General features: G+C 36.9%; 2 protein-coding genes across 5 annotated transcripts in view; one reads left to right on the plus strand and one right to left on the minus strand.

Annotated features, from left to right (window-relative positions):
• The window catches only part of LOC100460674 (mitochondrial intermediate peptidase-like), a 171,778-nt gene extending 164,580 nt beyond the window's left edge, over window positions 1-7,198 (plus strand). For both annotated transcript variants that reach the window (XM_063714719.1, XM_063714723.1), the window contains one exon: window positions 6,959-7,198. In XM_063714719.1, coding sequence (XP_063570789.1) covers window positions 6,959-7,117 — 159 coding nt within the window. In that variant the 3' untranslated portion in view covers window positions 7,118-7,198. The remainder of the gene's footprint in view (window positions 1-6,958) is intronic.
• The window catches only part of LOC100450382 (protein mono-ADP-ribosyltransferase PARP4), a 74,915-nt gene that overhangs the window by 56,797 nt on the left and 5,434 nt on the right, over window positions 1-12,684 (minus strand). The window lies entirely within an intron of this gene.

Here is a 12,684-nt window from a genome sequence, read left to right on the forward strand (position 1 = left end):
TGTGTACAAACGTGCTTTTAAAAATGAATCAATGTCAAAACATGTTGAATTCAGTGGAAAAAAACAGCATATCAGGTAGGGTTTTGGTACATAGCTTGCATTTACCTTTTAGGGCCTACTATGCTCAGAATTGTTTTTTCTGAGATTTGACAAGCTGCGTCTTTGAGAACTGCTATACCATGTAGAATCAAGTGAAGGAAACCAGAACATCATCTAGGTTTTTGGCACACCGCTTACGTTTACCCTTTATGATTAGATATTTGCATTTTCTTTGTTGGCCTACTAAGCTTGAAGTTGTGTTTTCTGAGATCTGTTTTCTAGATGTGTTTTCGACAATTGTGTTTTCTGAGATGGGTTTTTGAAAACTGCTCTCAGTTAACACATGTTGAATTCAGCAAAAGAAAACTGCACATGACTTATATTTTGGGTGCCATGTCTTGCTTTTAGCATTCATAGCTGTACATGCATATCTTCCCAGAAGTGCTAACTGGGCTCTGAAATGGTATTTGAGCTTGTACAAAATGTGTTTTTGAAAAGTGATCAATGTAAAAGCGTCTTAAATTTATTGACAGAAAGCAGCACATCATTTAGGTTTATGGCACAAAGCTGGTGTTTACCTTTTAGAGCTAGATATTCGCACTTTCTGTGTGGGCCTACTATGCTCAGAATTAGGTTTTCTGAGATTTGACAAGATGATCTTTGAAAAATGTTCTTAGTTAATACATGTTGAATTCAGTGAACAAAATAGCAGATCATACATATTTTGTGCGCCATATCTTGCTATTAGCATTTAGGACTGTGTATGCATACATTCCTGGAAGTGCTAACTGTGCTTGGAAATGTTGTTTTCGGAGCTTGTAGAAAACGTGTGTTTAAAAAGTGTTCAATGTCAAGACATGTGGAACTCCATGAAAGAAACAGCACATAATATAGGTTTTTGGCAGAAAGCTTGTGTTTACCTTTGACGGCTAGATATTCGCATTTTTTGTGTAAGACTACTGTGCTCAGAATTGTTTTCTGACTTGAAAACGTGTTTCTGAAAACTGCTCTTAGTTAATAAACATTGAATTCAGTGAAACAAAACAGCACATCATCTAGGTTTTTGGCACAAATTAGCGATCACTCTCAGGGCTAGATATTTGCATTCTCCTTGTGGGTTTACTATGCACAGAATTGTGTTTTTTGAGATTTTACAAGATGTGTCTTTGAAAAGTGCTTTTAGTTAATACATGTTGAATTAGTGAAGCAAAACAGCACATCATACATTATTTGTGTGTCATATCTTGCTTTTAGCATGTACGGCTGTATATGCATATCTTTCTGGAATCACTAACTTGGCTTCCAAACTTTATTTTATGAGCCTGTACAAAACGAGTTTTTGAAAAGTGATTAATGTCAAAACATATTAAATTAAGTGAGAAAAACAGCACATCATCTAGATTTTTGGCACAAAGCTTGTGTCCACCTTTCTGGGCTAGATGTTTGCATTTTCTGTTTGTGCCACCTAAGTTAAAAATTGTGTTTTCTGAGATCTCACAAGATGTGTCTTTGAATACTGCTCTTAGTTAATACATGTTAAATTTAGTGAAAGACAACAGCACATCATACAATATTTGTTTGCCATATATTGCTTTTAGCATTTAGGGCTATATATGCATATCTTTCTAGAAGCACTACTTGGGCTTCAAAATGTTATTTTTTGAGTTTGTACAAACAAATTTTGGAAAGCGATCAGCATCAAAACATGATAAATTCAGTGAAAGTAAACAAGACAACATTTTGGTTTTTGGCAAAAAGCTTGCATTTACCTTTCAGGGATAGATATTCTCATTTTTTCTGAGGGCCTTTTGTGCTTAAAATTGTGTTTTTAAAAATATTTGACAATATGTGTCCTTGAAAACAGCCCTTAGTTACTATATGTTGAATTTGGTGTAAGAAAGACAGCATATCAAATATTATTTGTGTGCTATATCTTGCTTTTAGCATTTAGGGTTGTATATGCATATCTTCCTAGATGTGATATATCCAGGTCTAAAAACTGAAAGCAAGCTTTGTGTGCCAAAAACAAAAAAAAAACAAAAAAAACCAACTATATAATGTGCTGTTTTGTTTCACTGAATTCAACATGTTTTGCCTGAGAACAGTTTTTTAAAATTTGTTTTGTACAAACTGAGATCAAACATTTCTGAGCCCTGTAGGCATTCATAGGAAGATATGAATTTCCAATCCCAACTGCTAAAAGCAAATTTTGGGCTAAAATACTTTATGATGTGTTGTTTTCTCTAATAGAATTCCACACATTTTTAATTAAAAATGTTTTCAAACACTCGTTTCATAGAAACTAAAAAATGACACTCTTGAGCCCAGTGAGATCCCTTATGAAGATAAGAATATTCGGCCTTAAAAATGGAAAACAAGATTTTTTCCAAAGAACTTGATGATGTTTTGGGTTTTTTTTTTTCACTGAATTCAACATGTTTTTACCTAGAACAGTTTTCAAATACACATTATGTAGAAGCTCAGAAAAGACATATCTGAGCCCAGTGGGCACTCAGGAAAATATAGATATCCAGCCCTAAAGCTAAAAGCAAGCTTTGTGCCAAAAATCCTTTATGATGTGCTGTTTTCTTTCACTGAATTCAACCTGTTTTCATGTGGAGCAGTTTTCAAAGACTTGTCTTGTCGAATCTCAGTCAACACAATTCTGAGTACAACAGGCCCTCACAGAAAATGTGAATATCCAGTCCTAAAAGTTAAAAGCAAGATTTGTGCCTAAATTCATTAGGATGGGCTGTTTTCTTTGAGGAAATTCATCATGTTTTCATATAGAATCATTTTCAAACACAGGTTTTGTAGGCCTTCAGAACAGTCATTTATGAACCCAGTGGGCACTCATAGCAGAATATGAATACCCAGCCCTAATAGCTAAAAGCAACCTTTGTGCCAAAAAACTTGATGATGTGCTGGTTGGGCGCGGTGGCTCACCCCCGTAATCCCAGCACTTTGGGAGGCCGAGGCAGGCGGATCACGAGGCCAGGAGATTGAGACCATCCTGGCTAACACGGTGAAACCCTGTCTCTACTAAAAATACAAAAAATTAGCCAGGCGTGGTGGTGGGCGCCTGTAGTCCCAGCTACACTGGGCGGAGATTGCACCACTGAACTCCAGCCTGGGCGACAGAGCAAGACTCTGTCTCAAAAAGACAGTGAAAGACAACTCCATATCATAGACGATTTTGGCACAAACCTTTCTTATATTTACTATGTCTGAATATTCACGTTTTTATTTGAAAGTTGAGTGGGTTCAAGCGTGTCTCTTCTTAGGTCTAAAAACGTGGTTTTACTAACTGTTCTAAGTAAGAATGTGTTTAATTCAGTGAAACAAAACAACACATCATAAGGATTTTTGGCACAAAACTTGTTCTCAGCTTTTACGTGTGCATATTTATAGTCTTTTATTAGAGTCCACTGGGTTCGCAAATTTGTGTTCTGTGTGTTAACAAAACTTACGTTTGAAAACTGTATTAAGTGCCGGGCAAGGTGGCTCACGCCTGTAGTCCCAGCACTTTGGGAGGCCCAGACGGGCGGATCATGAGGTCAGGAGATCGAGACCATCCTGGCTAACATGGTGAAACCCCGTCTCTACTAAAAATACAAAAAATTAGCCGGGTGTGTTGGCGGGTGCCTGTAGTCCTAGCTACTAGGGAGGTTGAGGCAGGAGAAGGGCGTGAACCTGGGAGGCGGAGCTTGCAGCGAGCCAAGATCGCGCCGCTGCACTCCAGCCTGGGGGATAGAGCGAGACTCTGTCTCAAAAAAAAAAAAAAAAAGAAAAAGAAAACTGTTAAGTGTAAACATATTATCTTTTGTCAAAGAATACAGCACATCATAAATTATTTTGACACAAATTTTCTTTTAGCTTTTACAGCTGGATATTCGCATTTTCTTTGAGGGCCTAGTATGCACAGAATTGTGTAGTCAGAGATTCAACACAATTTGAAAAGTGACCAATGTCTAAACATGTTGAATTCATCAAAAAAGATAGCACATCATACAGTATTTGTGTGCCATATCTTGCTTTAGCATTTAGGGCTGGATTTGCATAACTGCATAAAAAGACTAACTGGGCTCAGAAATGTTTCTTCTGAGCTTGGAAAAAACGTGTTTTTGAAAGCTCTTCAAATAAAAGCCTGTTGAATTCAGTGAAAGAAAGCAGCACATTATACCGTATATGTGTGCCACATCTTTTAGCATTTAGAGCTGGTTATGTCTACGTGCCTTTAAAGGCTAACTTGGCTCAGAAATGTTTGCTCTGAGCTCGTACAAAATGTAGTTTAGAAAAATGTTCAAAAGCAAAACGTGGAATTCAGTAAAAAAACCCTGCATATCATGTAATATTTTGGCACAAAGCTTGCTTTTTTTTAATACTAGAGCTGGTTATTCATATCTTTCTATAAGGGCTACATGGGCTAAAGTGTGTGTTTTTTAGCTTCTATATAACGTAGGTTTGACAATTGTTCCAAATAAGAATTTATTTAATTTAGTGAAAGAAAACAGCACAACATAATTAATTTAGGCAGAAGTTTGCTATTGGCTTTTAGGGCTAGATATTCACATTTTCTCTGTGGGCTTACTATGCTCAGAATTATGTTTTCTGAAATTTGACAAGATGTGTCTTTAAAAACTGCTGTTAGTTAATACATGTTGAATTCAGTGAAATGAAGCAGCATATCATACATTATTTGCATGTCATATTTTGCTCTTAGCATTTAGAGATGCATGTGTATTTCTTACTGGATGTGCTAATTAGGCTTCAAAATGTTATTTTCTGAGATTGTACAAAATGTGTGTTTAAAAAGTGATCAATGTCAAAACATGTTGAATTCAGTTAAAGAAAACAGCACATAAGTTAGGTTTATGGCACAAAGCTTGTGTTTATCTTTGACAGCTAGATATTCACATTTTCTGTGTAAGCCTACTGTGCTCAGAATTGTGTTTTCTGAGACTTGACAGTATGTGTCTTTGGAAACTGTTCTTAGTTAATACATGTTGAATTCAGTGAAAGAAACCAGCACATCATACATTATTTGTGTGCCATATCTTTCTTTTAGCATTTAGGGCTTTTATGCCTATCTTCCAGGAAGCACTAACTGGCACAGAAATATCTTTTTCTGAGCTTGCACAAAGTGTGTTTTTGAAAAGTGATCAATGTCAAAACATGTCAAATTAAATGAACAAAAACAGCACATCATCTAGGTTTTTGGAACAAAGCTTGTGTTTACCTTTTAGAGCTAGATATTCGCATTTTTTCTGTGGGCCTACTAAGTTCAAAATTGTGTTTTATGAGATTTGACAAGATATGTCTTTAAAAACTGCTCCTAGTTAATACATGTTGAGTTCGGTAAAAGAAAACTGCACATCATACATTATTTCTGTTGCTATCTTGCTTTTAGCATTTAGCGCTGTATACGCGTATCTTCCTGGAGACGCTAACTGGGCTCTGAAATGCTTTGTTCTGACCTTGTATGAATGGGTTTTTGAAAAGTGATCAATGTCAACACATGTTGAATTCAATGAAAGAGAACAGCAAATAATCTAGGTTTTTGGAACAAAGCTTGCATTTATATTTTAGAGCTGGATACTCGCATTTTTTGTGTGAGGCTATTATGCTCTGAATTGTGTTTTTTGAGTTTTGACGAGATGTGTCTTTGAAAACTGCTATTAGTTAATACATGATGAATTCAGTGAAAAAACAACAACAGATCATACATTGTTTTTGTGCCATGTCTTACTTTCAGCATTTAGGGCTATATATGCCTATTTTCCTGGAAGCACTAACTGGGTTCCAAGATGTTTCTTTCTGAGCTTGTACAAACGTGTTTTTGAAAAGTGGTCAATGTCAAAACATGTTGAATTCAGTGAAATAAAACAGCACATTGTCTAAATTTTTGGCACGAAGCTTGCATTTACATTTCAGGGCTAGATATTCCCATTTTCTGTGTGGTCCTACTTTGCTCAGAATTTGTGTTTCTTGAGATTTGTCAAGATGTGTCCCTGAAAACTGACCTTAGTTAATGTATGTTGAATTCAGTGAAATAAACAGCACATCGTATATTATTTGTGTGCCATGTCTTGCTTTTAGCATTTAGGGCTGTATATGCTTATATTTCTGGAAGCACTAACTAGGCTTTGAAATATTTTTTTCTGAGCTTTTACAAAATGTGTGTTTGAAAAGTGATCAATGTCAAAACATGTTTATTTTATTGAAAGAAAATAGCACATAATATAGGTTTTTGGCACAAAGCTTGCATTTAACTTTCAGGGTAGATACTCTCATTTTCTGTGTGGGCCTACTATGCTCAGAATTGTGTTTTCTGAGATTTGACGAGATGCATCTTGGGAACTTCTCTTAGTTAATACACGTTGAATTCAGTGAAATAAAACAGCACATCATACATTATTTTGTGCCATATCTTGCTTTTAGCATTTAGGGCTATATATGCATATTTTCCTGGAAGCACTAACTTGTCTCTGAAAAGTTTTTTTCTGAACTTGTACAAAACGTTTTTTAGTTGGAGAAGTAGGTGAAACAGCCATTGCAAAAATTTTAACAGTGAGAGAATTATGACAGTTAATGAGATTTAATCTACCCAATTATCATGTTGCCTTTAACCTCCAACTGCCTTTACTCAATCCTGGGCTTGTGTCGAGATAACTTTGGGAGACATTTAGTTTATAGTTTAAATAAACTAAACTTTTCCCCCAAATTGACTGCCTTTGTAAATCTAATGAGAGCCTGTCAGGTTGTGAGCATGAGGGAAGTCTGAATTCTGCTAAGGTGTAGACATAAACAGTTACCAGCCATTATTCCAAAGATCACAAGATTTGCAGCTTCTAATTACTCCTGCAGATAACATCACTATTGTAGAACCTAAGACTGGTCTTTTAATATATCTTTTCAGGTTTTTGCATTGCTGAAGACTGACTTCACCCAGACCTACCAACTGGTCCTGAGACCCCCACCCAGGAACCTATTCAGTGCAGGAGGACAGCTTCAGCTCCCTACATCTTCATGTGTGACCCAATTGATGAGCACTTCCTTCTTCCTGGCCCCCTACTGACCAAACTATCCTTTAAAAACCCTAGTCACTGAGTTTCCAGGGAGACTAATTTGACTAATAATAAAACTGGTCTCCCATTCAGCCAGCTCTGCATGAATTAAATTTTCTCTATTGCATTCCCGTGTCTTAACAAGTCAGCTGTACCTGGGCACTGGGCAAAATGAACCCATTGGATGGCTACATATGTCCAGGTTAATCCGGTCATCACTGGGGGACTTGTGTAGGGGATTTTAGCTCTGGAAAGGATGGATTAGAGAATCTCTGTCTTCTGCAGACTGAAGTGTGCAGATTATTGCCAAGAAAAACCTCTGAGAGGCACAAGCTCAGGCCTTGGGGACTTCATGCATGTTGTTTGCCTGCTGAATAGGAGGCTCCTGTGTCCGCCCTCACAGCTTGGTCCTCACTTATATGAGCCCAACTGGGAATGCTCTCTGTGATTCAGGTCCACTTAGCTTCTAGAATGCTCAGGTAGGAAGTAATCATTAGAAGCATATGAAGTATGTTACCCCAGGAGCATAGTAGATTAGCCATTGACTTTTTTCCCCCTGTTGGATCTTAATCTTCAATGGAAATTAATCACCAAGGGCTCAAAAACAGCCACTAAGGATTAACATGCTCTGTTCACAGTCCTGGCGTGTTGGGACCCAGGCCCAGTCCCTCATGAGGAGGGACTTCACTTTCTTTTGCTCCTCCCCAGCAGCCCTCCGGTTGGTTTGGATACAGCTACCCTGGGTTCAGCTCCTGCCTTTTCCTTCACAGTTGCTACCCAGGAGCAGGGAAAAAAGGGGTCTGCTATTGATGATGCTGGTAACCCCCACTGGGTAAAACTCACTGGGTGAACAGGTCAGCCACACACACTACAAAAAAGAAGGGCATCTGCCTCAACAGTAGAGTGAAGAAAGGCAGAAGTCTGCTCCTTATGAGCTAGCCTCCAGGGCATACAAAGACATTCTTACACATTCATTCCTTTTTGTATTCACTTTTTGAACATTTATTGGGCATCTGTAGTATGCTGGGACGTTCATTGGTTCCGAAGACATGGAGATAAACATTGGGGCACTCTGATCCATAAAACAAATACTTCTAAACCCGCAAAAAAACTTAGCCACACACTAATAGTGGGGAACTTCAACATCCTACTGACAGCTTTAAATGGATCATTGTGGTGAAAACTAACAAAGAAATTCTGGACTTAAACTTGACACTTGACGAATTTGACCTAATAGTCTTATTGTTTTATCCAAATTACCACTGTGTCCCTTTTAAGTAGGGCATTTAGACCAATTACATTGAAGGTTAATATGGATATGTGAGATGTTTATCCTGTCATTGTTTTGTAGACTCAGTTGTGCAGTTGCTTGATAGAGTCATTGGACGATGTACTTAAGTGTTTTTATGTTAGTAGTACTCTACCTAACAAACACAGAATATACATTCTTCTCATCTGCATATAGAACATATTATAAGATTGACCACATGCTTGTCCATAAAGCAACTCTTAATAAATTTAAAAAATAGAAATTAGACTATACTCTCAGACCACAGGACAATAAATTCAACACCAAGAATATCTCTCAAAACCACACAATTATATGAAAATTAAACAACTTGCTCCTGAATGACTTTTGAGTAAACAATAAAATTACAGCAGAAATCAAAAATTCTTTCAAATTAATGAAAACAGGACAGAACATGCCAAAATATCTGGGATACAGCAAAAGCAGTATCAAGAGGAAAGTTTATAGTGCTAAATGCCTACACCAAGGGGATAGAAAAAATCACAAATTAACAGTCTAACATTGCACCAAAGGAACTAGATAGAAAAGAACAAATTAACCCCAAAGCTAGTAGAAGAAAATAAATAAAATCAGAGCATAACTGAATGAAATTGAGAAGCAAAAATTTGTACAAAAGATCAACAAAACCCAAAGTTTGTTCACAGAAAATACAAACACAATTGATAGTCTGCTAGCTATATTAACAAAGTAACAAACGGGAAGACCAAAAGAAGCACAATCAGAAATGACAAAGATGACATTACTACTGAATCCACAGAAATATAAAGATCTTCAGACTATTATTAACACCTCTATGCACACAAACTAGGAATTCTAGAGGAAACTGATAAATTCCTGGAAACACACAACCTCCCAAGAATGAATCAGGAAGAAACTGAAACCCTGAACTGACCAATCTTGAGTTGCAAAATTGAAGCAGGAATAAAAACCTACTAAGCAAAAAAAGTCCAGGATTAGATGGATTTACAGCTGAATTCTACCAGATGTACAAAGAACAGCTGATACCAATTCTACTGATACTATTCCAAAAAATAGAGAAACTCCTCCTTAACTCATCTATGAAGTCAGCATCATCCTGATATCAAAACCTAGCAAAGACACAACAAAAAAAGAAAACTACAGGCCAATATCCCTGATGAACTTATACACAAAGATTCTCAACAAAATATTAATACTAGTGAACTTAATCTAGCAGCACATCCAAAAGTTAATTCACCATAAAAATGTAGTTTTGATTCCTGGAATCAAGTTTGTTTCAACATATGCAAATCAATAAATGCGATTTACCACATAAACATTAAAAACAAAACCTATAGGATCATCTCAATGGATGTAGAAAAAGCTTTTGATAAAATTCAACATCCCTTCATGTTAAAAACCCTCAACAAAGTAGGCATCAAAGAAACATACCTCAAAATAATAAGGGCCATCTATGACAAACCCACAGCCAACATTATATGGAATGGGCAAAAGCTGGAAGCAGTCCCCTTGAGAACTACAACAAAATAGGATTCCTATTCTCACCATTCGTATTCAGTGTCATACTAGAAGTCCTAGCCAGGGCAATCAGGCAAGAGAAAGAAACATAAGGCATCCAAGTAGAAAAAGAAGAAGTCAAACTATTTCTCTTTATTGATGACATAATTCTATACCTAAAACCCTGAAGACTTCACCAAAAGGCTTCTAGAAGTGATAAACAACTTCATTAAATTTCACAGTAGAAAATCAATGAAAATCAAAAATGAAAATCAGTAGCAGTTCTATACATCAGTAATATATGAGCTGAGAGCCCAATCAGGAATGCAATCTCCTTTACAATAGCCACAAAAGAAGTAATCTCTAGGAATACATCTAACCAAGGAGGTGAAAGATCTCTATAAGGAGAACTACAAAACACTGCTGAAAGAAATCATAGATAACAAACAAATAAAAAATTCCATGCCCATGGATTCGAAGAAATAAAATTGTTAAAATTTGGCCATACTGCCAAAGCAACTTAAAATTCTATTCTATCAAACTATCAATGCTATTTTTCACAGAATTAGAAACGACTCTTCTAAAATTCATATGGAACCAAAAAAGATCCCAAAGATCCAAAACAAACCTAAGTAAAAAGCCAAACTAGAGGCATCACATTACCCAACTTCAAACTATACTGTAAGGCTACAGTAACCAAAACAACATGCTACTGGTACAAAAACAGACACATAGACCAATGGAACAGAACAGAGAGCTCAGGAATAAAGCCCCAGACCTTTGATCATCTAATCTTCAACAAAGTGGACAAAAACAAGCAATGGGGGAAGGATATCCTATTCAATAAACGGTGCTGGGATAGCTGGCTAGCCATACGCAGAAGAAAGAAACTGGACCCTACCTTTTACCATTTGTACAACAATTAACTCAAGATGAATTAAAGGTTTAAATGTGAGACCTCAAACTAACAGAATCCTAGAAGAAAACCCAGGAAACACTATTCTGGACATCAGCCTTGGGAAAGCTAGGGTTAAGTCCTCAAAAGGAATTGCAATAAAAATAAAAACTGATAAGTAGACCTAATTAAACTAAAGAGCTTCTGCATAGCAACAGAAACTTTCAGCAGAGTAAATAGACAATGTACAGAATGGGAAAAATATTCACAAACTACGCATCCAACAAAGGTCACATATCCAGAATCTGTAAAGAACTTCAGTAACTGAACAAGCAAAAAATAAATAACCCCATTCAAAAACAGTCAGAATACATGAACAGATACTTCTCAAAATAATACGTACAAGTGGCAAACAAACATATGAAAAAATGCTCATCATCACTGATCATCGGAGAAATGTAAATTAGAAGCACAATGAGATACAATCTCACACCAGTCAGAATCGCTATTACAAAAAAATAAAAAAATAACATGTTGGTGAGGTTGTGGAGAAAAAGGAACACTTACACACTGTTGGTGGGAATGTAAATTAGTTTAACTACTCAACTACTGTGGATATCAGTTTGCAGATTTCTCAAAGAACTGAGAACTACCAGTCAATCTGGCAACCCCATTACTAAGTATATATCCAAAAGAAAACCAATTATTCTACCAAAAACTCATACATGCACTCACATGTTCATCACAATACTACTCACAATAGCAATGACATGGAATCAACCTAGGTGCCCATCAACAGCGAATTGGATAAAGAAAATGTGGTACGTATACTTCATGGAATACTACACAGCCATAAAAAGAACAAAATTATGTTCTTTGCAGCAACATGGATGCAGCTGGAGGCCATTATCCTAAGCAAATTAACACAGGAACAGAAAACCAAATACCGCATATTCTCACTTATAAGTGGGAGCTAAACATCAGGTATTCATGGTCATAAAGATGGAAACAAAAGATAATGTGGCCTACTAGCGGGGAAAGGGAGGGTGGTGGTGAGGGTTGAAATTCTAACTGTTGGGTAGTATGGTTGGTATTTGGGTGGTGGGGGTATTCATACCACAAACCTTAGCATCATGCCATTTACCCAAGTAAAAATTTGCACATGTACCCTCTGAATCTAAAATAAAAGTTGAAAAATAAAGAGCAAATAAAACTGGGCCAGGGCAGCAATTCAAAGCATGATTGATTGATAGATAGATAGATAGATAGATAGATAGATAGATAGATGACAGATTAAAATAAATCTAAACTACAAACTTGTCTTTTTACTGTCTTCATAATGTTTTCTTATGGATTCTAGTTTTTAATTTTGATGAAGTCCAATTTATGTATTTTTCCTCTTGTTTCTTGTGCTTTCAGTGCTATATCTAGGACTCCATTGTCAAATCAAAGGTCATGGAGATTTATTTCTATGTTTTCTTTTAAGAGTTTTAACACTGGCCGGGAGCGGTGGCTCACGCCTGTAATCCCAGCACTTTGGGAGGCCGAGGCGGGCAGATCACGAGGTCAGGAGATCGAGACTATCCTGGCTAACAGGGTGAAACCCCGTCTCTACTAAAAATACAAAAAATTAGCCAGGCGAGGTGGCGGGCGCCTGTAGTCCCAGCTACTCGGGAGGCTGAGGCAGGAGAATGGCGTGAACCCCGTGGGGCGGAGCCTGCAGTGAGCCGAGATCGCGCCACTGCCCTCCAACCTGGGCGACAGCGAGACTCCGTCTCAAAAAAAAAAAAAAAGAATTTTAACATTTATGTTAAGGTTTTTAATTCATTTTGAGTTAATTGTTGTATACGCTGTCATGTAAGAACATCACCTCACTCTTTTGTATGTGGCTATCATTA

This window comes from Pongo abelii, chromosome 14 (genome assembly GCF_028885655.2).
Source record: "Pongo abelii isolate AG06213 chromosome 14, NHGRI_mPonAbe1-v2.0_pri, whole genome shotgun sequence".
Classification (NCBI taxonomy): domain Eukaryota; kingdom Metazoa; phylum Chordata; class Mammalia; order Primates; family Hominidae; genus Pongo; species Pongo abelii.